This window comes from Antennarius striatus, chromosome 2 (genome assembly GCF_040054535.1).
Source record: "Antennarius striatus isolate MH-2024 chromosome 2, ASM4005453v1, whole genome shotgun sequence".
Taxonomy (NCBI): Eukaryota; Metazoa; Chordata; class Actinopteri; order Lophiiformes; family Antennariidae; genus Antennarius; species Antennarius striatus.
In genome coordinates, this window is record NC_090777.1 from 23,463,388 (window position 1) to 23,488,765 (window position 25,378).

Consider the following 25,378-nt stretch of genomic DNA (forward strand, 5'->3'; position numbering starts at 1 on the left):
CGGCAGGTCAGGTATATATGAATATTTCAAATATTTAAAAATAACATCTGATGCGACTTAATATTCCCTCTGATTCATTTGAAAGGAATATATCAATATCAGTGTTAGGCGCACTGGTAGAAAAAGGATATTCCAAAAAATGTCGCATTTGGACACTAACGTTTTTTAAAAATATATTTAAAAAAAAAATTGAACACAGCATCAATTCAATGCCTCACATCTTTGTTTAAAAACACGTTTCAAATGTCAGTTGTTTTAAACAGTTCTAATACAAATCCCAGGAGCACATCGAGTATTTAAATACACTTTACTCTTTTCCTAGTTGTGTGGATTACTTTACAGTATATTTTTATATTTTTGTCTGCCAGCATTGTTGATGACATCCTCCAACCCCCCTCCCACATGAACATTCAATAGGAGTAATGGTGTCCTCTGCGGGCACGATAGTACACACACACACACTTAGTGTTTCACTGAGAACTCACAGCAATGTGTAAAGAAACCACAACGTACACCATCAGTATTGCAAACTGTTTATTTGTAGTAAATGAAAAGTGTGCAATTCAGTGAGTGGGATAAAGAGCGGAGGTGGGGTTGCGGGGTGGGCGGGGGGCATCTGGGACAGTTGATGTCTTTGGTCCATATTTTGGTGGAGGGGAAACCAATGGATCGGCCGGAGACAAGAAAAGGCACTTGAGTTTACAGTTGTCTCAGAAAGGTTGAGGGGGTCGACTGGAAGAATGAACCAACTAGATTTTGTAACCTCATTATGACTAATATGAATATCACATACAAAATGCCCCATGTGAGCACAAAATTATATAGCTACATATACAGTATGTATATACAGTAAGGAATTAAAATTAAGTAGCATGGAACGAGAAGAAAAAGGAGTTTTGGATTTATCCCCTTTGGAATTCTTTACAGGCAGAGGAAAGAAAGAGGCAGCGACTTTAAACAGGACTAAATCATTTCTTTGGCGAGAACCTAATATTCCTAAAGTGTGGAATGTAAAACAAAGTGTTTAAAACGAGACAAGACAAAAATCTCAAGTAAGAAAACCTTCTCTGAGCCACGGCTGAGTTCCAGCATCTCAGACCAACGCTGGAGTAAAAGATGGTTTCTGTCCTGCAGCTTTGATTAAAAGGAAACAGTCTTCAATTTAGACTGAAGTTCACCGTAACGACACATAAATTCAGGAACGTTTTAAAAGTTTGACATTTTAACAAAAGCTTCCTTAGCAAGTTAGCATGCATGGTTAGCGTAGCTGAGAATCAGGACTGGGCAGCTGGTCTTGCTCTAGTAGCACGTCTGAAGCTCGCTAATCAACACATTCTATCCGTCTTTGTGCCTTTATTTTGTTGGCTGGGAACAGTTGCTAGGCAACCAGCAAAGTCTCCTGGATGTTATCGATTGCAGCCAAGGAACAGGCACATAACCTCCTGTAAACACTTAATTGCTGTTCTTTACACTTTTGAGTGGAGTAAACAAATGTAACGCGTGTTAAATCAGCGAGCTTTAGAACAGCTGGTGTGTGGATAGCATCGCGTCAGGACGGGACGCGGAGCCACTGCTCCCGTCTACTGGCTCTTTTTAGGTCCATCTAATTCACTGCGTGGGAGAGGGTCTTGGATGGTTCCACAGTAAAGCTCAGGAAGTGACTACTCTGTAACAGGAGTCTCTTTGGGTCGGTTGCCAAGACAACCATTTAGTCTTCATCCTTAAATTCTTTTCTCCTATGAAACCAAAGAACGCTGCCGAAGCGTAAATGTCGCCCTTCTGTTGCTCATCCAAGTCGATTCCAGCGCTTCTGCTGCTGCAGCTTTTTTACCTCCTCTTTGCTGTGGTGCATTACACTTTACTGGCCAGAAGGGGCAGCAGCGAGTCAGTTTCACACTCGAAAACGCTTCATAAACAACGCAGAGGTGGAGAGGTCAAACAAGGGCAATTCTTAAAATGTCAAACTATTCCTTGAAAAGGAAAGCCATTTATGCATCATTACGGCACATTTTCACCAAAGATTGCAATCGAGATAACGCTCTTTTCGTCACAACATTAACAAATATAATAACCGGAGTCAACATTTGATCTCAATAAAAGAGAAAGGAGAGGAAAAAAAATCTGCCTCTTATCAGAACACAAAGGGAGAAACCTATATATTTTAAATTTGTTTTTCCCAAATGTTGCTTGAAGAACGACAACACGTCGTGACTACGCAGCAACGAAGAACGGGTTTCACACGACAGCCTTGCAGTGCCACAAACTGTATGTACATAACTACAAGATAAGAAACGAGGGCTTCCTGTCCACCAAAAGTCCACTACATGGAAACAGGCCATGTTAACATCAGCAATGAGGTATTCACCAGCTTTTTGTTCGCAAAGTGTGGAGACTACGATGAGACTTCACCCCGATAACGGCCTTGAAGAATCTACTTGTAAAATTAATACATCCTCATCACAAATTCAACTGTTTGATCAATTTTACCGTCACAGATGGGACAAAGTGAGTATATAAAAAAGGGGAGAAAGGACTTTGCATCTTATTCACACATGTAAATTTATAAATCAGCATGCCTGTTTCTACAAGTACCATTTGATTGGAAAGTCGTCACAATGCAGACGTCAACGTCTATAGAAAGGCAAAAGTCTGAATAAAGGCGAGCGAGTCGTCAATATGTCATCCGCAGAGAGCAAACAATTGCGAGTGGAAGAAAATCCATCGGAACAACATCAAGAACTAAGATGTGGAGCCTTTCCTCAGTTTGAACTTCAGCATATTTGACAATTGCTAACGAGCCCTCTCCGGTATAAAACAAAGGACATCAAGCCGAAGACCACAGAACGGCGACACGTCGCTGTGTTAGACAACATGAAAGGAACGCGACAGATGACGATATCACCCTCACATCTGTACAGCAAATGTGACGCCACAGCAATGTTGATTAGCTTAGCATCAAGACTAGAAATGAGGGCAGCGGCTCGCTTTGTTCTGCCTTTATTATGACCTGTAACATCAGTTAGTCTAACAAAAGAACATCAGTTGGTGAACTTTCAGATTTTCCTGCTGCTTCCAGTCTTCATGCAAAGCCAATTTAACCGGCGTCTTCTTTGACGGACCAACTCTGGAGCAGCATCGATCCCGTTTGATGATTCCTTTACAAAGGCGACCCCTGAAGTCAGTCTCTCTTGAGAAAAAAATAAATCCCAGCGATAACTTCCCTACTGTTTTTAGCAGCCATACGAAAAGCTCTTGATTACAGTTTGATATGTTTGATTTTTACCTTGCAAAGATCTATGATAGTCTGCAGTGTTGATTGAACGTCCTAATGACGAGATTAAAGAGTAATACTAGACCTGTTTTTGCTCTTTCACTACATTTTCCACAGTGAAGGCGTTGAAATGGTTCTGTGAGATGTTTAAAAAAACAAAAAGGAAGAAAGATCTAAGGTCCTGATCAGAGAGCTGACATACGCCACAGCAAAAATAGAAACAGTACTAAGACTTTGACTTCAATGGTGTGTAAATCGTTGCAGGTAATCCTGTCATTCTCCGGCAGCCTGCCTCAGCGCAGACATGAGTAACAAAAGATTGAGTAGCGCAGCGATGAAACCTCCAAAGAGATGGAAGATGTTAGCTTAACTAGGACGGGCGGCGAGCAAAAGGAAGAGAAAAAATGCGACAAGTGAGAGCTTTTCAAGTTCGAGGAAGAATGGACTGATGTGGAGAGGTGGCACTACAGCTCAACGGACTGAAATATGTAAACTGGTATTCTATTCTTCATTGACAGGAGTTAGTAGGTGGGGGTACGAAGGGGGAGGGGAGTGCACGGGTTAGTAGGTGGGTTTGACTGAGCGTGGAGGTTTCCTTTGTCAAGGGCAGTGCATCCGCGGAGGCCTTTGGGGCAGCCCGTTATGAGAGGGTCGCTCTTGGTTGTAGGAGGACGTGGAGGAACGGGACGGACCTCTCGAGCTGTTAGGGTGCTGTGAAGCTGGACCGGAGCCGCCATCGGCGTGGTAGCGGTGGTTAGCACGGCCGGCGTTCCTGTCGTGATAGGAGCCGCCGTTGTATCGCTGGCCGCCTGAGTGGTAGCCCTGTCCCTGGAAAGTACGCCGGTTGCCTTGGAAAATCTGAGCGGAGAATTAAAAGCATGTCAGCGGCCAGGAATCCTTTTATGTTGTGACAAACGCAACTGTTTTTGCACCGGACCTGTTTGTTCGGTGGAGGGCGGCTTTCGTTCGGGGCGCTTTGGGTGTGGGTGAGAGGAGGTGGAGCTTCCTGCACGCCTGGGCTGGTGACCGAGGAGGACGTAGAGCTGCAACGGGACCGATTAGAGTATCCCGTACGGGGATGGTAAACTGTAAAACAGGAACCAGACATAATTTAGGAAGCAAGACAAAGAAAGTGTAAAACCAAATCCAGAAGAGCCTTCTTAAAAAGGTATGTTAGGAATCTGAAGCGGTCCAGAGACAGACAGTCACTTTAGAATCCGTGACTTGAAACTACCATCCGTCACCCGATGATTCTTCTTGCTGTTGTTTTTTTGTTGTTTGCTGTATTTGAACCTATCAGAACTGATTAACTGATTCCTGGACATCTCAGTCTTGCTCCTGTAAACCAAAACAGCTGCTTTTGCATTTTAATGATCGATTGGGAAGGCGTACCTGATCCAAAACCTGTGATGTTAGTCTTCAGAGGTTCAAGATCAAATGTAAATCTCACAGCTTTCCCAAGGTCTTCGTCATATTTACGCTCACTCACAAAGTGCTGCAAAAACAAACAAACAATCAGACTTTTTATTTTTAAACCAGCAAGCACTCCTGTGGTTTTAAGTCAGTCATGATTCCTCCCCGGGGTCGAAACAAGGAAAAGCAAGCCCAACCAGTTTTGTTAGCGTACCTTGATTTCTGCACGCAGTTCAGTCAACTGCTCTTCAGACATAGACGCCGACTTGTCCGTCAGTCGTCGGAGTTCCTCTGCTCTTTTCTGCCGGGCGTCCAGAATTGACACTGAAACAAATGATGTGATGTTCAACAAAAATGATATAATGAAACAAAAAAGCCCCCATCATTGCTTGTCCTTGATGGAGAGTAATTAATTCTGACATTCTGTGCCATATTAAATCTCTGGTGTGCAGCATCTAGCCATGAATCTATGGAGCCAGAATTTAGTTTGTCTGCTCTGGGCTTCCGTAGAACCACAACTTGCATCCTCTGCAGATACGGAAAATCTTATTCTATGATACAATTATGGCTCGTTTCAGGTGACTTTCTGTCGCTCCAAAAGGTGACAAATTATTTTCAACACCATTATGTAAATTATTTTCTCTTTTAATTGATTTGGAGAATTTATGATCAAAGAGAAAAGTGATGATCAGAGAGAAAAGTGACATGAATGATTACGGGATTGTCAAAATAAATGCCAAATATCACATTCTCTATTTTACTACTACTCTCCCCGGTAAGTTTCATTTTCCTGTTCGCAGTCAGTGTCATATTTAAACGACAGTACAAAGTGCAGCTGACTCAGCATCAAGATAAACAAAGGTCAGTGATAAAGCTGTTTCCAAGATACTGTATGTGCCAGTGTGAAGTCACATCAGTAACTGACACAAATGTCATTCATGACTACAAATTGCCCTTTTGGCATTTTGATCTGTAACCAGCTGCTATAAGGTTACCTCCCTGGTGTTATGTGTCTACATGAAACCGGGAAACGAACCAGTGAGATGTTGAAGAATTCTGTGGAGGCTGAATAAAAAACAAACAAACTTTAGATTTCCTCATTCTTGCATTTATGTATTTTTCCTCACTGAGACATTATCAGGATGAATCCTCACCTAGAAGGCCAGCATTCAGTCGCTGTAACAAAGGCCGGTGTCATTCCAATGAATGTGATCATGAATACGACAGGAATTTGTTTTAAATGAATCATATTTTATTCTGGTACTGTTGTGAATACTCAGAACGAGGACGTGCAGAAGTAGGTGAGGAGAAGCAGGGAAAGAACTAAGTGACTAAGTAAGAGTTAGACGAGAGATACCAGAATTCTGAAGCAGCTCATGTATGAATGTAAATAGTTAGTTAGTCTCAATTTATTTAGAAAGACTGTTGGATATACGTCGATTTATTGTCATCTGTCATCTAGGTTTGATCCATAATGCTAGGCCTATGTTTGACTCTTAATAATAATAATGGATTAGATTTATATAGCGCTTTTCTGGACACTCAAAGTAACTTTTACATTGGATCCATTATTCATTCACTCCTCATTCATACTTGGTGATGGTAAGCTACGTATGTACCCACAGCTGCCCTGGGGCAGGCTGATGGAGGCGTGGCTGCCAATCTGCGCCTCCGACCACCACCGGAACAATCACATACATTCACACACCAGCGAGTGCCCCACTGGAGGCAAGGAGGGTAAAGTGTTTTGCCCAAGGACACAACGACAAATGACTCAGCGGGAGCGGGAATCGAACCGCCGATCTTGAATCATTGGACGACCCGCTCTACCACTGAGCCACGGTAGCTAGGCCTAGGTTTGACTCTCAATGCTAGGCATAGGTTTGACTCCTGTAGCTTAGTGTAGGTTTCCAGGGTCGAGGAACTATCTTTTTGTATTAAAGGCTAAAGCAACGTCACTGTAGGAGCATCACAGTAATCTGTTATGATGAGGTTATCATTCATAAGTCCTCACGTTGATAAAAATGGAATGATGGTATTGTGTGCACTTGATGCATGTCCATTCTTTCAGAAGCTGCCTGCTGACGAAAACCCTCTGATAGTGAAGTCATTTAGAGACTGTTTTGACAAGGCCTAGAAACCATGTCGTGTTTGTTCAGGTTTAAGGACATGACGTGGAGGAATGAGCTGTGAATGCTTGACGTCAGTAGTTAAAATAACGGCTATGCGATTTGACTGAAGCGACTGGAAAGTTTGATTTTGACCAGATATGTGATTTTGAAAACCAATACAGACAATTTTTTTAATTTTATAAAATTATAAAAAGAACTTGAACACGGAGTTGGAGGTTCTTTGTAAAATTCGCCTTCAGTGCCCGATCAATGTCAGCTCCATTTCTAGGCTACATCTGATCGGACTGCAGCAAAAGTAAAAATAGAAGCCAACTCCAAACTGACAAACTTTTCTTTTTCTGCTTTTAAGAACAGGAAAAAGTGACTCATTTATGGGTCATCTTGAGCTGCTGGAAAATCTGATAATTACCTTCACAAGGAAAGACAATGTGAAACTGACTGACTGGTGGATCCAGATTCTTGATGTGAAACAAACGGCTTAATGGATAGAGAAAAACAAATTGATCCAGTTGTCAATGAACAAAAAGTTCATCCGCAGTTATTCCAATGACCAGTTAGTTAATCCACCCGTTTTAATAATCATCTTTATTCCCGGTTCTCATTTTTATGGATTTGCTGATTTCATTCTTTAAATGTCAACTTGGATGTAGAAAATTTCACAATTTAAAGAAAATGATTAACAGATTAATAAATATATTAACCTACAGTGGACTACATCAGTACAAAGTTCAGAAATGCTTCTTTCAGTATGGCAGTGAGGAGGAACAAGGGCGGTTAAATCCTGATGTGTGTGAAAAGCTGAGGACATCCACATTCTGCTGCATCCGATACAACATGAGGGACGTCAGGTAACACGAATGTTTCACATAAACTAGATTAGCAGCAGGTAAATTTGGTGTACACCTAGCTTTTGCAATGTTGAAGAATCACTACAGGTCCTTCGCTTCCCTCTCGACTCCCCACACACCCTGCACAAAGACAGCATTGAGTCTCCCTTGACACCTGACACTATTCACTATTTCCAGGCCTGGAACACACAACACTCCACACCGAGAGGATAGAATGAGAAAAAATGGCCTACTTATACAAGTATGCAGTCCTGCTCTGTCATGTTACACACAGTGGTATGCTCCAGGTATACTAGCACCCTGAGGGCACCCACTGCAGCGCCGAAGAAACTGACTCTTGTTGTTCAAAAACAATCTCTTAGGAAGTCATTTGGTTCAGATTCTCAAAGTGAGGTCATGTTGCGAGGAGAAATCTAACCGCTCCTGGGTGGTGCGCGACAAGCAGGTTGTGATTCAGTCTGGATTTGTGAGTACTTACTGGACTCGGCCTTGACTTTGTCCATTTCTCCCAGAAGAGTCACCTCTCGGTCCATCAAACTAAAAAAAGGGGAACAAAGAATAAAATATTTTACATTAAAGTCAAAACACAACATTTCTGGAAACAAATGTCTTCAAATAATTTATGTATTCTGTCAAGTATGAGCTCATCAAAGTGTCGGTCAGGTTGATAGATGATGTGACTGCCACTCCGATTTCACAGTTGAAAAAACAAATTTTTTTGCATTTTTCTGCAAACCCTTACAACCCTTAAAGAAGCAACTGGCCACGCGTGTGGGTGGGAAATAAATATCCGGACTTTTCCCAAAGGTTTGTTTTTCCTTTCAAACACAACTTCAGGGAAAAAAAAAGTCTTCCGTTTCAAACATACAAGACAACTTCTTTCTGTCATACAGAACATGGGTAAGGAGCTACTTGGAAAGTTACTGGTTACCAGTAAACCAACAGGTTAACTGGCTTATTAAATCCCTTAACACAAGCTGGCATCCACGTCTTCATGTGAATACTTGAAGCGCAGCACCGGCACGAAGCGTTCACACACCCACACACCGATGATGCCGCATCAGCATCTTGTCTGGGCGCTCTGACCACGTGTGCACAACCAGTCGCTAATGACAAGACCGCAGCTTCATTCAAACACAACATGGAGGTTGGGTTCACATCTGTGTCAAACCCATGATTGTATAAAGGACAATCAACACAGACTCATTTGAAAAATGCAATGTCTCCATTTTTAAGTTTTGGTACATATTTTACTTTTTAAAAGTGGCTACATGTGTGTTAAATTGAGGTCAGCGCCACGAAAGCCTTTGAGGTCTGTGTAGCGCAGCCACATGGCTAAAGAAATTGGAAACAGAGATGAAGTGTTGATTTATTAGAACAACTGGATACTGCATTCCAATTTGACATTCATTCCAATAAATGCTGAACACCAGAGGCTACACAAGTTCTCAGGCCTCCTCACACTTCCTCGTTTTTTGGGCAAGTGCACTTGATAAAGGTCTCTTCTAGCCAAGTCCCACGCCACAGAATACCTCTCGCAGAATCAGCTGTCCGTGAACATGAAAGGCGTGAAATAATTTACAGATGCAGCTTCATGAGACTTAAGATGATTTTTATTCCCTCCAAGCTGAGGGATAAAAGTCACAGATGATGAGAAGGATTTTTCCCAAGGACTATTTAGAAATAGCCAGACAACTGCCCCGTTTTGTGATAGTTATGAGGAAGTGCAACATGATCCCGCCACCAACTGTGGTCACTACATCAAAATCAGCTCACAGCCCCAGTAACGTTCTTGGGGGTTGGTATAAACATTTCTGCCTTGAGAATGTTGGATGATACATAATTTTACCCAGTTAAAGCACGCTGAGCTCTTTACTGTCATCCTCTCTTCCTTCAATCTTACTAAAGGATAAAACACGGCAGGAGTAGCCAGAATCGTGTTCTTGGTACAAAATGCTGATTTTTTCATTAGCATCGAGTCTTAGCTGGTGAAGAGCAGCCAATCTCTTGGAAAAAGTTATGAATTCCCAGTAAAATGACAACGAATGCAAAACCACTGGGGTGAGATGAGAAGACACATGAGAACACATTCAGATTTTTAAGAGAGAAATCAGGTACATGCTAATTTATTAGATGCATATCTATTATAAGGGATTACATTACACCACAGCACAAACGTGCCTCATGAAGCTTGAATTACTAACAAATTCAAAAATCACTTACTAAAATACACATAAACATGACTTTACTGATGTTGCTCTGTAATTGCTTTGTTTCACGATGAAAAAAATAAAATATGAATAAAATATGGTGATTGTTTTGAAGTGAATTAGTGACTAGTGGACTGAAGAGAACATGATGGTATTTTAACACCCACTACAAAAAAAAAATAAAAAAAAAATAAAAAATTCATCATCCTGAATTTATATGAAGAAATTCACAATGAGCTGCTGGAATCAGTAACTAAGACAAACCCTTTTTCTATAATTAGTTTCTATTATGTTGCTTGGTGCTTTAAACAACATCGTGCTGCCAGGAGACTGAAGAAGAAACACTCTGCAAACGTGTTGCAGATGGAGAAAGCCTCTCTGGAGTTGTTTCTCCCCAGCCAGGAGTATCACGCTAAGAGCTATCCAGGCGGAATTCATGGACCAAACAATAACACATCCCTGAATCTGTCTGAGTGTTGACTCGACAACGGGCTCTGTGAACCCGTTCACCGATTCAACACACAAATGTGCAGTCTCTGTCGATGCTGTTAAAGAAGTCTCTTTAAATGTTGGTCAAAATGATTCCTGAACCATAATGTATAATCATACAGGAACTAAATTTAGTTACTCCGTTTCTCCGTAGGTTCTTGTCTCCTGGGAGAGCTCCTGCAGTGGAAAAGCCCTGCAGGGCTCACATGTCATGCCTCCCTTTCCCAACATGCTCAAATATTTTATCACATTAAAATTTAACCACAGCCACAACAACCGAAGGCCAATTTTAAGCGTTCACGCACCAGCTCTGAAGCTCAGCAAACGTCTGCTTCATCCTTTTGATTGATGAGTCCATCTCCTCCTTGACCACCATTCTGTAGCGGGTCAGTGAGGCGGTGCATCTTTGCAGGTCCTTCACAGAACGGTCAATGTTGGAAGCTGAGGAGCAGATGTGATATAGGACTTAAGACGCTGCATTCTTACTATACACCAAATTCGCAGCCAACGATATAGGTGACTAACCTATCTTCTTGGCTCCTGATGATGCTTGCTCATCGGCGGTGGGTGCTAACGAGGAAGCAGGTGGATGTGAATTCGTGCCAGGCTTGTGTCGGCTCTTGTTGCCTCTAGCAGGGTGATTCCTTCCTCCTTGCTGTAAGGCAGGACTTGGAGCGCTACCTTGACTTTCGGCTTCTGCGCCTGAGAGAAGACGGATTATGTCACAGGGAGTAAAGTCAGTATTTCTCAAAGCTGTTTATAAACAGACGAGAGCAGTAAACTAGCAGCAGAATATTCACATGTGCCTTTTTTTTTTCATTACACAACAAAATTATAAATCTGTAGAAAAATACATTTGAGATTTAATAAAAAATGATAAGCTCTCCTACCTGCACTAAATTGTCATAAATAGCCTGTTTCTCCTGAAAAACGTCACTCAGCTAACAGGAGATCTGATCCTTATTATAACAGAGGTCTCAAAAAGCCACCATTAATTTATCAAAGCCCTTTATGCTAAAGCAATGCTTGCATGCTATCTAGAACTCGCACGCCGAGGCAATTACAGCTCGTCGCTGGTTTGTTCAGTGTCAACAAACAATGGTGGCGTGTAGAGAAGCTCCTTGTTGCGGCGTTGTTATGCAATCTCTATTGTATAAAATGGTTACTATGCGTAACATGATATGTTGATTCTCTCTGCAGTTAATTGTCTCATTATTTAGTCAATGTTAATAGAGACTTGTTTCACCAACTGGCCTGCTTGGACATCAGCCTTTTAAGTGCAGACTAGATCGGCGGTCTATTTCATTCAGTGTAAGCTTTCACAGCGAAGCTTTTCGACCACGGTCACAGCAAACATTTGCGTAACCAAACAATTATACTGATTCCAGCAGCTAATCTTCATCAAGTAGAAAGGCTTACACAAATAACTTAGTAATAAGTTCATTACTTATCCAGGCTTTGATTACCCATGGTTTCAGATGTGGCAGGCTCAGAGTCCAGCTCGGCTGCATCCAGAGAGGCGGAGTCCAACTGTTCACTCAGAGAATCAAGTGACTCTCCATCCATGACCGATCCATTGGCGTGAAAGCCGTTCACCTCATCCTTGCCCTCTTCAGGTGGTGTGGCCTCAGGTGGGGCAGGTTCTGCGGAGGCCTCAGGCTGAGGCTTGGGCTTCTTTTTCTTTTTGGGCTGAGCGTGAAGATATCAGTGTCAAACGTCTTTGTTCATTCCCTCGATCCTAATCACCGCACCGACTCGGACCATTTCGACAAACATGCGTTTCATTTTAGCTAAACTAGATAAGCAGTAAAGTTATTCCGATTCAGAACCACTTTCCTGTCGTTGCTTATGCGATGTAATTTATTAAGGACAATCTGAAGAACCCTGTTATGAGACTTGAAGGATTTAGATTCACGACTCTCAAAACTAGGGCTGTCATGCACACGCTAGCACAACAATGAGATATTCAAGATGCAGGCTGTTTGGCACTCACCTTCTTTTTGCCGGTGACATTCCATTCCTTGAGTATTTCAACTGCACTCCCTATAGGTGTAAAAAGATTACTGATGACGTAGGCACACAGAAAGGCATGAAAGTTATGCAATACCCCTTCCAACGAGTGAATGCCCAGAGGTGTCGTTTAAACGTTGCTAAATTTAGGAACAAAGCAGCCTGACGTACGGGGTGACAACTTTCTCGATCTACAATTGAACACTACAAAAGGAAGACATGCAAACAATCTGAATTCTGGCTGCATAGCAGGATGGAAATATATTAAAGGGTGTGTCTAAGGTCATGTTTACCACATGCAATAAACAGAATGAGATTATAATGCACACTCCCTGTATTTGTGGAAGGTGCATCATGTTATACCAGCATAATTTGTTTCCTTACGCTGAAGTGGAACGAGGCACAGCTGCTCTCGACTATGCAATACTGCTTAATTACACATAGCCACACTAACTGATCATAAGGAAGTAATGATGGTTTAATTTCCATCTCCCGAGCTTAAATTCTGATTTCTTCCTACCTTCCAGGAAAGCTTGAACTGCCTTGTCAACACAGTTCTCAAAATGCTGTAACACCAGCACAATCTCATTGTTGCTTTTGTTGGGGACGACTGCCCTGACAGCACTGATCTGCAAAGGAAAACACAAAGTATGAGAGGGATCCGTATTAATATCATCTCAAGAACCAGGATTCATTGTAGCTGACAAAGTTTTAACTTTCATGCAGCGTACGCCTGAAGGACAAACGTTTCACTTACTGCACACAGAAGGATGCACTGTGCACTTGCATTTCTTTACAAGTTTGTAAAGTTATTTAATTTTGGATCCATAACTCACATTCTGGCATTAAACAGTTGGTGTGAAGTTTTTGCACTAATTTCTAACTTCCGGTCGGTGTAGCAGAACAAGGCAACCGTACTGCTGTAAAAACATGTCAGCAGCATTGCAAGATGAGATTAAAATGTCTGATTCCAAAGCAACTTGAGTCAATCAGCATCTAAATAACAGAAATACAGGCAAAGACAAAACCAAGGCTCAGAACTGGCTTGAAACCATATATTTCCTTTAGTGGCAGAATAAGCTAAACCAGCTCACTGGAAATCTGCCGTCACCCACAGATAAAGAAACTGAATGTCAAATGGACAACTTAAATCACAAAAGTTTTGCTGAAATAAATGCATGATCTTAGTGCCAGTCGTGTTCAGGATGTGTTTATAACTCACCTTCTCTTTCATCCTCTCAGCTGTTCCTCCCTGGGACATGACCATTTTGGAGCGAGTGTCAAACACCACCCCGGAAGTATCTGCGCAGAGAAAGAAGCGACTAACGCCACTGTTTGCTCAAAGTCTGAATTATATTTGCAAATTGCTGTAAGTCATCATTTGCAAGCCAAAATACCAGTCTCCACCAGACATCTTGGTGGAGACTTCCTCAATGGGAGGTCAACTACATTTATTCATTTAAATGGCATTACAATGGCAGATCTGTGCATAAGAAGACACCTGTGACACAGAGTAAAAAGACACTCTAACACCACAGAATATTGCAAATGTTGCTTCCAGCGTCGATGAACAAAGCACTCAAGAAGTGTAAGGACATGTCCTCAAAGCCCAACCACTTCACTCTGAGTCCAAGCAGCAAACAATCATCACATCTGTGCCCAAACAGACTGAAACAAGCCTAAAATTGAAAGGACTAATGACCAACAATGACTTCTACAAACACTGTAAGGAAAATAACTTTTTTTGCCTTTGGATTAGAAACTAAAAACCAAGTAAGGACATTTCTTTTGGAAACTGAGCAACAACAGCTGACTAAGAGTGTCAAGGTAAAGTCCAAAGTTACTCTATGGCCCTTTAAAGACAAGACAGAAAGATGGGGCCCTTGTAAAAATTCTTTTTCCCCATGCATTAAAAGCAAGTTAATGTCACTGTAAATGTCAGCCTCTCATCATGACAATTCAAATACACTGTTTTAAAGTAATTCCGGACGCTCCATTAGATTCCATGTGAAAGTAATTGCGCACACATTTATTCATCAACTAATTCACAAACTAGAAGAAGTACACTTTAATGATCCTAGTAGGGAAATTATTATGTTTTCACTCGTGATAGTCTGTTAGTGAACATGAATATATATGTTTTTTGTACAAGGCCCTGAAACAACCAAGCGCACACAAGGGGCAATTACAGGCATGCAGTAAATGCAGGAAGAGCCGAGTGACAGGCAGCTCCATCTTTGGTGCGCCCCGAATGACCAGCTCGTGGAGGGGACGGTGCTTTACTCAAGGGCACCTCGGCAGTGCCCAGGAGGTGAGCTTGCACCTCCCACTGCCAGCTCACACGTCACGAGTGAATGGTCGGGAGCGGGAATCGAACTGCCGATCTTGGATCATTTGATGACCGCTCCACCACCGGAGCTACTGCCGCCATTAAGACCCAACGTTCAATAAAATACTGTTTGTGCATTGAATTAAGATTAGATTAGATTAAACTTTATTGTCACTGCATATGTCACAGGTGCAAAGCAATTTATACATTTTATCCAATAATATGAGCTGTATCTTGTGTTAAAACTTCCTTTCAGCTTGTGCCCTTAAGGGTTGCCACAGCATGTCAGCCTTTTTCCATTTTTAGACGAATGCTCAAATTTCTTTAGAAAATAAAATCAGTGCTTACCTTTATGGCTGTTCTTCTTTGCCATATTGTCAAACAAAAGAATCTGAGAAATGCTGGGTTGTACAGTTCCTTGGGTTGTTAATAAATTCAAATATGCTTAAGCTGGTGTGTTCAAATAGGGGCGTCAAGTGTGGTTACATTCATTTAAAAATTATCGTCGTTAGAAAGGAAGCTGACAAGGCTCAGAATTGATAGGTGGCGCGGAAGAACAAGGCTCAGATCAGGCCTCCACCATTTGGGCAAAGATTCAGGTTTTCTTCCTCTTCTTTCTCCACGTTGATCCAAGCCTGTGAGGGAAAAAGAATAAAAAGGGTAAGTTTTAGGAAACCTCTGATGGAAAATGGTTATGCATTGTGATCTGGGATGCAGAAAAACAAAATCTACATTCAAAGTAACTACAGTCATGCTGTATTAAGCAAAAAAGGGACAGATATTAAACATAGAATTTACCAAGACAAGAAAATATAAATGCAAATGAAATGAAATCCGACTCCTCTGGCTATTAAATATGAATGAAAAACAGACTTCAATAAGCTGCTGTCTGTCAGAGCACTCTCAAAAAAATGTGCAGTTAATATTTTTCTTGGCAGAGTCACTGCATTTAGTTTAGGGGAAAAAATGTTTGCAGGACTGGAGAGAGACTCATCTTTGGAGGGGTATTTCCTTTTTCTCCTTTCTCTGCAGGAGCAGTGGGTGATAATGTTGTGACGCTGACACACAATGTTCACTGGGCCCTTGCAGTCTAGGCTGCTTGTCAAGTCTGACAATGATTGGAAAACCACATTTTGACATGCTGACAGATGTTTTTAGTAGACATGACTTACAGGAGGGACCGCCAATATTTATGGCAAAATCAGAATCAGACATACAAATCAAATGTTGGTGATAGCAGTGTCACTCAACCATTCTTGTATGCTTCTGACACACTGGAATGGGCTTTTACTTCTCACCACCCTTTTTGTGACCATTAATGAGAGTGCTGAACTGCAACCCAGAAGCCACACAGGCTTGTCATGCTAATGAGTAAAAAAAGACAAAAAAAAAAAGTTAAACCTTCTGATCATTTCTTAAAAGAATACCACAATACAGAGCTATGAAATTAAAAAGATGATGAACAGACAATCCTACAGACACCTTTTTTTTTTAAACAGACCCCTGCCACAACCACGTTTCTTTAATTAGGTCCTTCCTAGTCTTTAAATGCTTCAACCAGACCTTCAGCAATCCGGACCCATTTTTATGGGCCAGCTGCTGCCCCCCCCCCCCCCCTTAGGTTTCACTTTCTGCAGAAAAGAAAACTTGAAAACTACATAACCCCACACCTTTCTGATTAGGGCTTGACGTGTCATTATCCTGGTTCCATGCACCACACCTTTACAGACGTCAAACGCACAGAGGCACAATCTTCAAGTGACACCCCCACTGGCTCTCACACAAACACTAGGATGCATTATGTTGATCAAGAGGGATGGTGCTCAAGTCCTCAAGAGGGCCAGGTGCACTTGTGTTGAGCGATGCAATGTAGAATAAGTGCTTAGTCAGCACTTGGATAAAACATTAAAATTCAACATTTCTGAATGGAAACAAGAGTCTGTTTCCATCATAGCAACAAGCCAAATTTAGTAAACATAATAATTAAATATATAACTAGAAAGCTGCAGCAAAATTTCTGAAAAATATTACTAATCACCAATGGCACACATTTTTAAACACATTTTAAACACACATTAAGTATTTCCGTATGTTTGAAATACCTTAAGCACCCTGGAGCATGTTTATTCAAGCTGCAAAGATAAATACCCTTAATCAAACAATGCAGATCTTGAAAAAAAAACTTGAAACAATCCAACCTTGATTATTAGACGTCGGCTTGCTTTTTATTTGTAAGTCAATAATGATTCTCCTGCCAAAGATTTGTAAATAATAACCAGACAATGACAGAAAATTCACAACCTCAGCTTTTCCGTCAAGGGCTTCACGCCTGACGCTAATGACCATCATAGAGTCAAGTTTTTAACTATTATTAGATCAATAACCCTGCCTGCTGAGCCATGAAAATCAAATATCCGATATCGGAAATATTTTTGTTATCAGACGTCGGTGTTTTCTGCTCACTTTGAGTTGATTTTACTTACACAATCGGGGTTTCGTTCAGTGTTTTATTTCACAGATTTTGGCTCGAGTCCGGAGGTTACGTGAACGCTAGCTTGCTAACATTACCAAACGTAGCTTTGCGAAGCTCTGCTTTAATGAGTAATTATTTGCTATTACGAAAAAAAAGAAAAAAGAAGTCAAAACAGCAGTCGATTCAATGCATTGTGTGCTATCAAAGCCGTATTCGTGGACAGACATTTGAATGCAGCCTCAGCTAGCGAGCAGCTAATATTCCTATAGGCTTTTTTTTTATTCAATGCTCTGTTGTCAGGCTAGCCATCCTTTAGCCACTCAACTACACGGCTAAGCTACAGTCAAAGCATTATCCCCTGTGTTTAAATAGGTGGTTAGCTCACGATGCTACCATTTATACAAAAATAAATACGTACTTGTAGGCTGGAAAACTGAACAGTAGATTCTGGTAACGGGCTACCGCTGCTCCTACCGCCAGCCGTCTTTAATGCCAAGTAGTCTGCTGTGGGCAATATTTTCCTAAACCAGACTCCTCTATGGTTGCCAGGTTGGTTTTACAGAACGCCCCTTTTTAAAAAAAAAATGTTTGCAGCAGGCTTGAACTTGGTTTAAGAACAGCATTCAATGACAAGAACTTCTAGTAAAACACGTTCAAAGAAGAGAGGTAAGGGAGATTATAATTATATGATTAGTATGCAGAAGATTCCCTCTTTTAAAACACGTCCTAATTTTAGTCCTTCAAAATTTTAATTGATGTGGGCTTGGTGAAACCAGGTACAGTATATGGAAAGTAAAAAACACTAATCATCGATACAAAAGGCAGAAAACAACTTGAAGACAAAGGACGAGAGGCTAGATACATAGTGAGTGTTTGAAGTACTGTAATTAAATTAATCGTCTTTCACGTCTCAATTTTTGACATGTTACCGCTGATGGTTTATTTTTACTCTCGTTAAAGAGTAGCTGGATTTTATACTTTTATTTATATGCACCACAATATCAGTTTTTTTTTATTTCTATGCATACTTATGATTTTCTATTTGTTTATTCTTGATTGGTTATTTATTAATCTTTCAATTTGGTGTTGTACTACTTTCTACAGGTATGTGCTGGTGCTTTCTGTGTGCTTTTCTGTGTTTTGTGTACTCACTGTGCTGTGTGCGACGGAGAAATTAATTTCCCTGATGAAACGTCCTTAAGGGATAAATAGTTATACTCTACTCTATTGTGTGGTCACTAATTTATTGATTGCTACTTCATAAAATGAATGAAATATGTTATTTAAAACAAGTACGTGATCAATCTGAATTCTGCAACTCTGATTGCGGCATTAAAACGGATTCTCTACCCGTAAACAGACCAAACATGGCAACCCATAGTCCACGTCGTCATTTCCTAACTCGAAGAAAAAGGTTCGCGTGGTTTGCTGCCCCGAACCGTCCCGACTGCACACGCAAGTCACCGAAGGTGCTTAGCCTTAGCTGTGACGGCAGTCAGTGCAGTTGCCGTCTGCAGACGCTGCAATGACCCCGCTCACCTCGGGGGAAGCACGAGTTGAGGAAGTTTGCTGCTTCGTGGGATCGAAGTGAGCGAGAGGAGGTCTGGGGACGCGGTTACCAATCAATTGAGAGTAACACAACACGTTACACCAAAATGGCAACCCCCTATGTGACAGATGAATCTGGTAAGGCTGATGCATGTGCCAGATCTTTGTCCATCTGAAGTAAAATGCTCTTTACTAAACACAACAACTGTAATAAAGGCAAATACTCTCATTTTGCAGTATTCAACGCCAACATTATCGGCTCGGATGTTTTGCTCCGCAACAAGCTAATGCTAGTGTTAGCTGCTACGGCTAACGCTATTCTCTCTTCAATTGCTAGCAAGCCGTCAACTTACTTCGCTAGCGAGTTGTACGCTTTATTTAAATTCTTACCAGACATAGGCTTCGTTCGTTTTCTCCCAACTTATAATTGTTTTGTTTTGTTTTTTCGGAAAATTACTGTTTTGTAAAACCAACTGATTGTTCCATCATTAGCTACGCAAGCTAACGCTCCTTAGCTCTCTCTGCTGTAAATACAATTTTCAGTGGTAACGTTGTAATGAATGGGGTCCTGCTATTGTCATGAAGCTGAATGAAACCGTAAAGGACATCTCAGCAACTATAATTAACTTTAAGTGTCTTTTTTTTTAAAGTTCATATGTTATTCAAACATTTTCATGTGAACAGCACACATTTTTCCCGATTTTGAAACTTTCACACGTGGTTATAATTCAGATACAGCTACAAGTACAACTATTCACACTCCTTCTATATTGGTTTTGTTGACCAAATCTACAATTTATGAGCTGTTTACATTCACCGAGTTAAACAAAAACTGAACAGCTCGAAGAAACAGATTACAACTTTCTTTTGCTCATTCAAATCACAATGCGACTTTCCAGTTCCACCACAGATAAACCACAAACGTTTTGGGAATGCTGCTCTGGGGATGGAGGAAACACAGCTGCAACTTTTTGGGGGGCCTTATGGATCAGCTTTTTTGTGAAAGAATGCCTTACCTAGAGTAACAGATCAGGGTGGCTCAGTGATGCTCTAAGGCTGCTTTGCTTCCTCGGATGCTGGAAACCTGCAGGGTTTAGAGAGCAACGTGGAGTGTCTGGAAATTCTTGCAGAAAATATCTTGCAGTGCGTGACAGAGCCAAAGCTCATCCCAAAAAGGAGAAGAGACGCCCCCCCCCCCGATTCTATCCAATGATTTGTCTTGAGCAGCTGACAGACGGCGAGTGCAATTTTAATTATATTAGATCTAACTGCAAGTTGTGAACCAGTAGTAGGCCACTGTGTTTTAAGTTAATGTAGGTTGAAATCATGGATACTGCATTTAGCAGTTGTTATGATCTCTTTCACTGAACCTTATTGGTAATGAGGTTAAAATATGTCGTTTTTTATGGTTTACAACCAGTTTCCATTTTAGGAAGCACTTCGGTTTCTCTATACATGCCTCTTCTCAGTGTCCCAATGTAGTTTTCACTGCCAATCACCTGTTCAATCAGACCTGTTCAGCCTGGAGTCTTACCTGCTTCTCAGTAAAAACTTTCTTCGACTTAAGAAATCAGATTGAAGATACTTTATTAGCAGTGGTTGACCTCAAGTTCCCAAACCAAGTCCTTGTGGCCTGCAATGATCCTGATTACCCTCTTTTTCCTCCAACATGAGAACAGTTGCCAAAAAAACCCTGTTAAGCTGTCATTCATGCTCTCATCTTCACTAGATTACAGTATTTGAATACCATCCTCTATTAAAGCCTGGGCGTCTCTGTTCCAACCGGTTCAAATTCTGATTTCAACAATATCCTATCCTAGCTATGTTACTTTGGCTCCTATGCTTATTTCAGAATTGGTTCTGAGGTTTTACTGATCACTTTTAAAGCACATCTAGGCTGAGGTCCAACTTTTGCAACAGATCTGATAACACTGTTGAGGCTCAAATCTAAAGGTGACCGTGTTTTTACGGTCAGGGTGCCTCAGTTTTAGATCAGCGGACCCGAGGAGATAAGGCTTGCACAGACAGTGACCTTTTTCTAGTGACTTCTGAAAACATATTTATGTTAGGTCATACTCTTTCTTCTTTTCTACCCCTTTTTCAGCTTTTTTTTTATTGGAAGTCTGGAACTCATTTGAGGTTTTTGTCCTTGAATCTATGTTTATAGCGACATCTAGTGGTTTAAAGTACTCATAGCAGTCCATATCATTTATAGTCTCAATCTCTTGTGTGCCATAAAAAACAAAGATGCTTCTGTGGTATTAATTAGAACTTTAAATGTCTTGTTGAGGGGTGGTGCAATAAGTGCACATGTCACTGAGCAATATTTTCCAGTAAGATGATTAATAGTCATTTTCAAGAAGCCTGGATATTAAATATTTATGCTTCCATCAATTGTTAATGTCTCATATTGCTGTGGTGTCAGTCCAGTGTCCACTTTGATGATTATCTTTTTGATCAATATATATGTGACGTTATGTGTTACAGTAAGTGTGATTGGAAAATGACATCCATGAATAATGAAAGTGAATATCACTTAAACACACAGAAAACTATTAAATATGTATGCGTCGCTGGAGCAGCCTCCTCCACTGTCCATTGATGTAGTTTATCAATACCTTTCCTTTTATCAGATCCTCAAATGTACTGTATTTCCACATGAAATTTGACTATTGCATCAATCGTGTGCTGGAGGCGTACACAGTTGTCTTTCATCTGTCGTTTGTGGAAATGTTAAATTGTACCCCTCCCCCCCGTAAGACTGACTGAAAAGTCATAGTTCTTTTTAAAAGAGAAAGGAAGATTAAAAAAATGTTAGGCCCTTGTGATCAGAATTGGATTTTTTTACAAGCCTTTCAAAAGAATAATGAGCACTGAGTTATTTTGTTCGGAATTATGAGCGTCAAAGTTGCCCCAGGATAAAGAAAAGGTTCGCTGGGTTAAGCTGCGCAGGTCAATTCATCTGAATTCGTTGTCTGAAAAGCGTTGCTTTTTGCTCTGCAGGGAAATACATTGCCGCCACACAACGACCTGATGGAACATGGAGGAAGCCGAGGCGGGTGAAGGATGGTTATGTCCCCCAAGAAGAAGTACCAGTGTAAATAAATAAATAAATATTTTTCCTTGTAGTTATACTTATGAAATATTGCACAAGCAGGACTGAGTCTGTTACTGCTTCATCATCTTGTCTTTTTTTTTTCTCTTCCACTTTCGTAGCTATGAAAACAAGTACGTAAAGTTCTTCAAGAGCAAACCAGATCTGCCGCCTGGCATGAACCCGTCCGACGCCGCCCCTCAGCAGCAGAAGACGTCTGGCGGCTGCGACGGTGAGGCCGGTCTCTCCAAATCTGCCAAGCGCAACATGAAACGTAAAGAAAAAAGAAAACAGCAGCAGCACCAGGACGCGGACGGGGATGGGGACGTGGACTCCATGAGCAACGCCATTGAGAACGTGTCCATTTCGGGGGTGGGTGATTCTTTGCATGGCACGGCGGCGGAGGTTTCCGCTTCATCTAATGATTCCTCGACAGCGACTGAAAAGGCCAAGAAGATTAAAAACCTGAAAAAGAAGCTGCGACAAGTTGAGGAGTTGCAACAGAAAGTGGACTCGGGTGAAATTAAAGAGCTGACGAAGGATCAGCTGGAGAAGCTGGGCCGGGCGCTGGCCTTAAAAGATGAGTTACGGCAGCTGGAGGTGGATTCTTGAAGCAATAAAGGAAAGTGGGAGAGTCGGACAGATAGACAAACCAACCACACACTGAAAGACAGGGAAAAGGACCTTCTCAGCTTTTGTGATCATAGCTTCCGTTCAACATTTACATATTTAATACTCATTCTGAAATATATGTGAAGAACATCATGACTTGTACATCTGCAGAACTGACCAGCAAGCTATCTAAACACTGTCGAGACTCCTCACAGACATTTCTAAATATCTTTTTAACGGCATCATTGTGAATAGTTATGTACACGTCTTTTCCTCGTCCTTTCCATTTACAAATATTCTACAGGAAGTGAAATAAATCTTTTCTTTTAATGCTGACATGATACTGTTTTTCTACACCCTCACAGTATAGACTCATAACAATTGTTTGTACCAAAGTTTGAGTCACAGTTGTATTCAGAATGTATTATAACCAGGATGCGATTTGTGGTTGGGATGTGAGGGATCATCCCCCCCTTAAAGACTCTGATTCTCTTATTATCATACCAGTATGAATGTGTCCACACTGACCAGTCTCTTTCTTGTCTCTGTTGACGGGCCAGACGTGTGTTTGTTCTCTGCTCAGAAGTTCACATAGATGTGGATAAAAGGACGCAACGCTGCAGATGACGCAGCAACAGGAAAGACAAAAATGCCATATGAAGTAATCAGAGCAAACTGTTCACTTAGTCTTGTATTTGCCGAGTTATTTTGACATGATGTGAAATCTTAAGCTATGGTTTGTTAATATTTTGTTTAACAGACCATTCACATTAGGCCTAAATCCTTTTGCCATTTTTGTGTAATCGACCCCACGATCCTGAAGCCTAGTTAGGTCGTCATCGTCGTCTTCCACATTGTGGCCAGCACAGAAAATTAAAAACTTTGTGTCTTCTTAAATTTTTATTAAAATTAAATGTTCAATTATTAGGAATTTAAGCACATAAGGTGTAAAAATAACCAAAAATAGAATTAGACCTGTTGATTGCTTACTTTTTCATCGTTGAAAACAGACCAACCCCCCCTCTGTTGTTTGTTTTTTTAAACAAATCGCACCCTGATTATAACTGTTATTGAAAGAAATGATTAATATTCAGTTTCAGCTGGAAGGGAGAGTGTTGTCTTTTTTACACACATGCTGCATTTTCAAAAGTCCGTTACACCAGTACTGTCCTTAAAAATGTTCGATCATTGGCCGGAGGGTTTCACAGATTCCCTAAAATGACAATTTTTCTTAGACTGAAATATAAGTAAAATTATACCCCGAATTTGTCCTACCTCTGCAAACATTTTGGGTCTCTTCACGTTAAAAGAATGAGATTTACAGTGTTATTGCAGTGAAATTAGGCTTGATTTTGGTTTTACCAGCATGTAAAAGTATAATTTGTTGCCCTGTTAGGTGTAAAAATGAACACGTGTTCAACTAATAAATGCTGCATGGTGTGTAAAATATTCATTAGTGGTAGAGATGTTAAAGACACATCTGTACTTTGGTGATATTGGATACTTTTACAGTTAAATGATGCTGTTTTTTTAATTATTATCAACAAGGTGCCTGTTGATATGTACTGAACCATGAGCTCCATTAAAAACATGCATCAAGTGATTCGTTCCTCTGTTAAACATGAACAATGTGTATTAATCCACACCTGAAAATAGTCCCTATAAAACACTATTCAATCACCATTTACACACAATAATGAGGAAAAATACTGTCCTCGTCATTTTTGGGAAATAAAACAAACATGATGAGTTTTTGACAGATTGATGTCTTCACTTGCTTAAAATAAGTAATCAGAAAAACAAAGAAACCAAAATTGAATTCTCAAGAGTTGTAAAATTAAACAATTAGGTGTCTGCAAGATGTCCTCAAGAGAAGTAAACTTCACACTCAAGTCATAAAATACTAGCTTATAACAAGGCCATCAGTGTTAGTAAACCCCTGCAGAATATATTTTTATACTATAAGTTTTTAAAGCTGTTCTGTCTATGACCAGGGAAAATGCCTCTGTGTATAAAATTGATGGAATGCTCATTGATATCTTGGTTTATGGCCTTATTTCAGTTCATTTTAGTGACTCCTTCTTAACAGTGCTTAAAGTGAGAAATTAGTTTGCAGTTAATATACCTTATTAGACATCGGTTTATTATTTCACAACTGTGTGACATTAGAAAAACATTTGCTGCTGAATACAAGTGCAACCTTTATAAATATTTTTCTCAGTGTTTTCTGTGATATGTGGAAGGAAATCACCATGTGTGATTTATTACATTTAAATTTTGACTAACTCCACCATTCCCTCTGCGTGGTAGGAGAATAGTTTATATCAAAGTCATATTACGTACAAGACAGTACTTGTTAAACGAGTTCAAAGATTAAAATCAGGATGTAGTCTGGATTTGGGCACGGCTTAAGTCTTTGTTCTTCTACAGCAATTAATCAATAGCAGTTAGTCGGTTTAAATTGGCAAAGGAGGAAGGATTTTTGTGAAGCCTGGGAACCATAACCCAGGGCAAGAAAGCCCCAGAGAGTTTTCAGAACAGATCATGAGCGGTTCTTTAGTGTTTTTGGTCTCAGAATAAGAGATGTGAGTTAGTTACTCTTTATGTATGTATATGTGTATGTAATGTATGTATGTATATATGTACTGTATGTATGTATGTATGTATGTATGTACTGTATGTATGTGCTGTATGTATGTACTGTATGTATTTGTGTATGTAATGTATGTATGTATATATGTATGTACTGTATGTATGTATGTATGTACTGTATGTATGTACTGTATGTATGTACTGTATGTATTTGTGTATGTATGTATGTATGTATGTATGTATGTATGTATGTATGTATGTATGTATGTATGTATGTATGTATGTATGTATGTATGTATGTATGTATATACTCTGTACTGTATGTATGCATGTATGTACTGTCTATATGTATGTACA

At 40.5% G+C, this 25,378-nt stretch overlaps 2 protein-coding genes across 4 annotated transcripts; one reads left to right on the forward strand and one right to left on the reverse strand.

Annotated features, from left to right (window-relative positions):
• Window positions 1-521: 521 nt before the first annotated feature.
• Window positions 522-19,908, reverse strand: spats2 (spermatogenesis associated serine rich 2). 3 transcript variants are annotated; one of them, XM_068325370.1, is made up of 13 exons: window positions 19,740-19,908; window positions 15,051-15,337; window positions 13,596-13,675; window positions 12,894-13,002; window positions 12,357-12,406; window positions 11,830-12,052; window positions 10,889-11,065; window positions 10,669-10,804; window positions 8,143-8,201; window positions 4,899-5,008; window positions 4,664-4,766; window positions 4,209-4,357; window positions 522-4,129 (listed from the first exon to the last, which is right to left on the reverse strand). In XM_068325370.1, exons 2-13 carry the CDS (start codon window positions 15,073-15,075, stop codon window positions 3,872-3,874), a joined length of 1,479 nt encoding a protein of 492 aa, XP_068181471.1. In that variant the 5' UTR covers window positions 15,076-15,337; window positions 19,740-19,908; the 3' UTR covers window positions 522-3,871. The 3 variants fall into 3 exon arrangements, with proteins under 3 accessions (XP_068181471.1, XP_068181462.1, XP_068181479.1); XM_068325361.1 differs by lacking the exon at window positions 19,740-19,908 and adding an exon at window positions 17,594-17,713; XM_068325378.1 differs by lacking the exon at window positions 19,740-19,908 and adding an exon at window positions 17,594-17,713 and having other exon boundaries at window positions 13,596-13,695.
• pym1 (PYM homolog 1, exon junction complex associated factor) lies at window positions 18,590-24,339 on the forward strand. The gene is made up of 3 exons (XM_068325391.1): window positions 18,590-18,861; window positions 21,727-21,820; window positions 21,940-24,339. Exons 1-3 carry the CDS (start codon window positions 18,831-18,833, stop codon window positions 22,427-22,429), a joined length of 615 nt encoding a protein of 204 aa, XP_068181492.1. The 5' UTR covers window positions 18,590-18,830; the 3' UTR covers window positions 22,430-24,339.
• Window positions 24,340-25,378: the final 1,039 nt, after the last annotated feature.

What these genes read in the sequence shown, in the direction of transcription:
- spats2 (XM_068325370.1), bottom strand. Translation starts at nt 15,075, where the DNA reads ATGGCAAAGAAGAACAGCCATAAAG. An exon ending in ATCAGGAGCCAAGAAGATAG is followed by an intron (nt 10,805 to 10,888) that starts GTTAGTCACCTA and finishes TCTGCTCCTCAG; the next exon opens with CTTCCAACATTGACCGTTCT. An exon ending in CAAAGTCAAGGCCGAGTCCA is followed by an intron (nt 5,009 to 8,142) that starts GTAAGTACTCAC and finishes CATTTGTTTCAG; the next exon opens with TGTCAATTCTGGACGCCCGG.
- pym1 (XM_068325391.1), top strand. Translation starts at nt 18,831, where the DNA reads ATGGCAACCCCCTATGTGACAGATGAATCTG. An exon ending in CTATGTGACAGATGAATCTG is followed by an intron (nt 18,862 to 21,726) that starts GTAAGGCTGATG and finishes TTTGCTCTGCAG; the next exon opens with GGAAATACATTGCCGCCACA. An exon ending in CCCCAAGAAGAAGTACCAGT is followed by an intron (nt 21,821 to 21,939) that starts GTAAATAAATAA and finishes CCACTTTCGTAG; the next exon opens with CTATGAAAACAAGTACGTAA.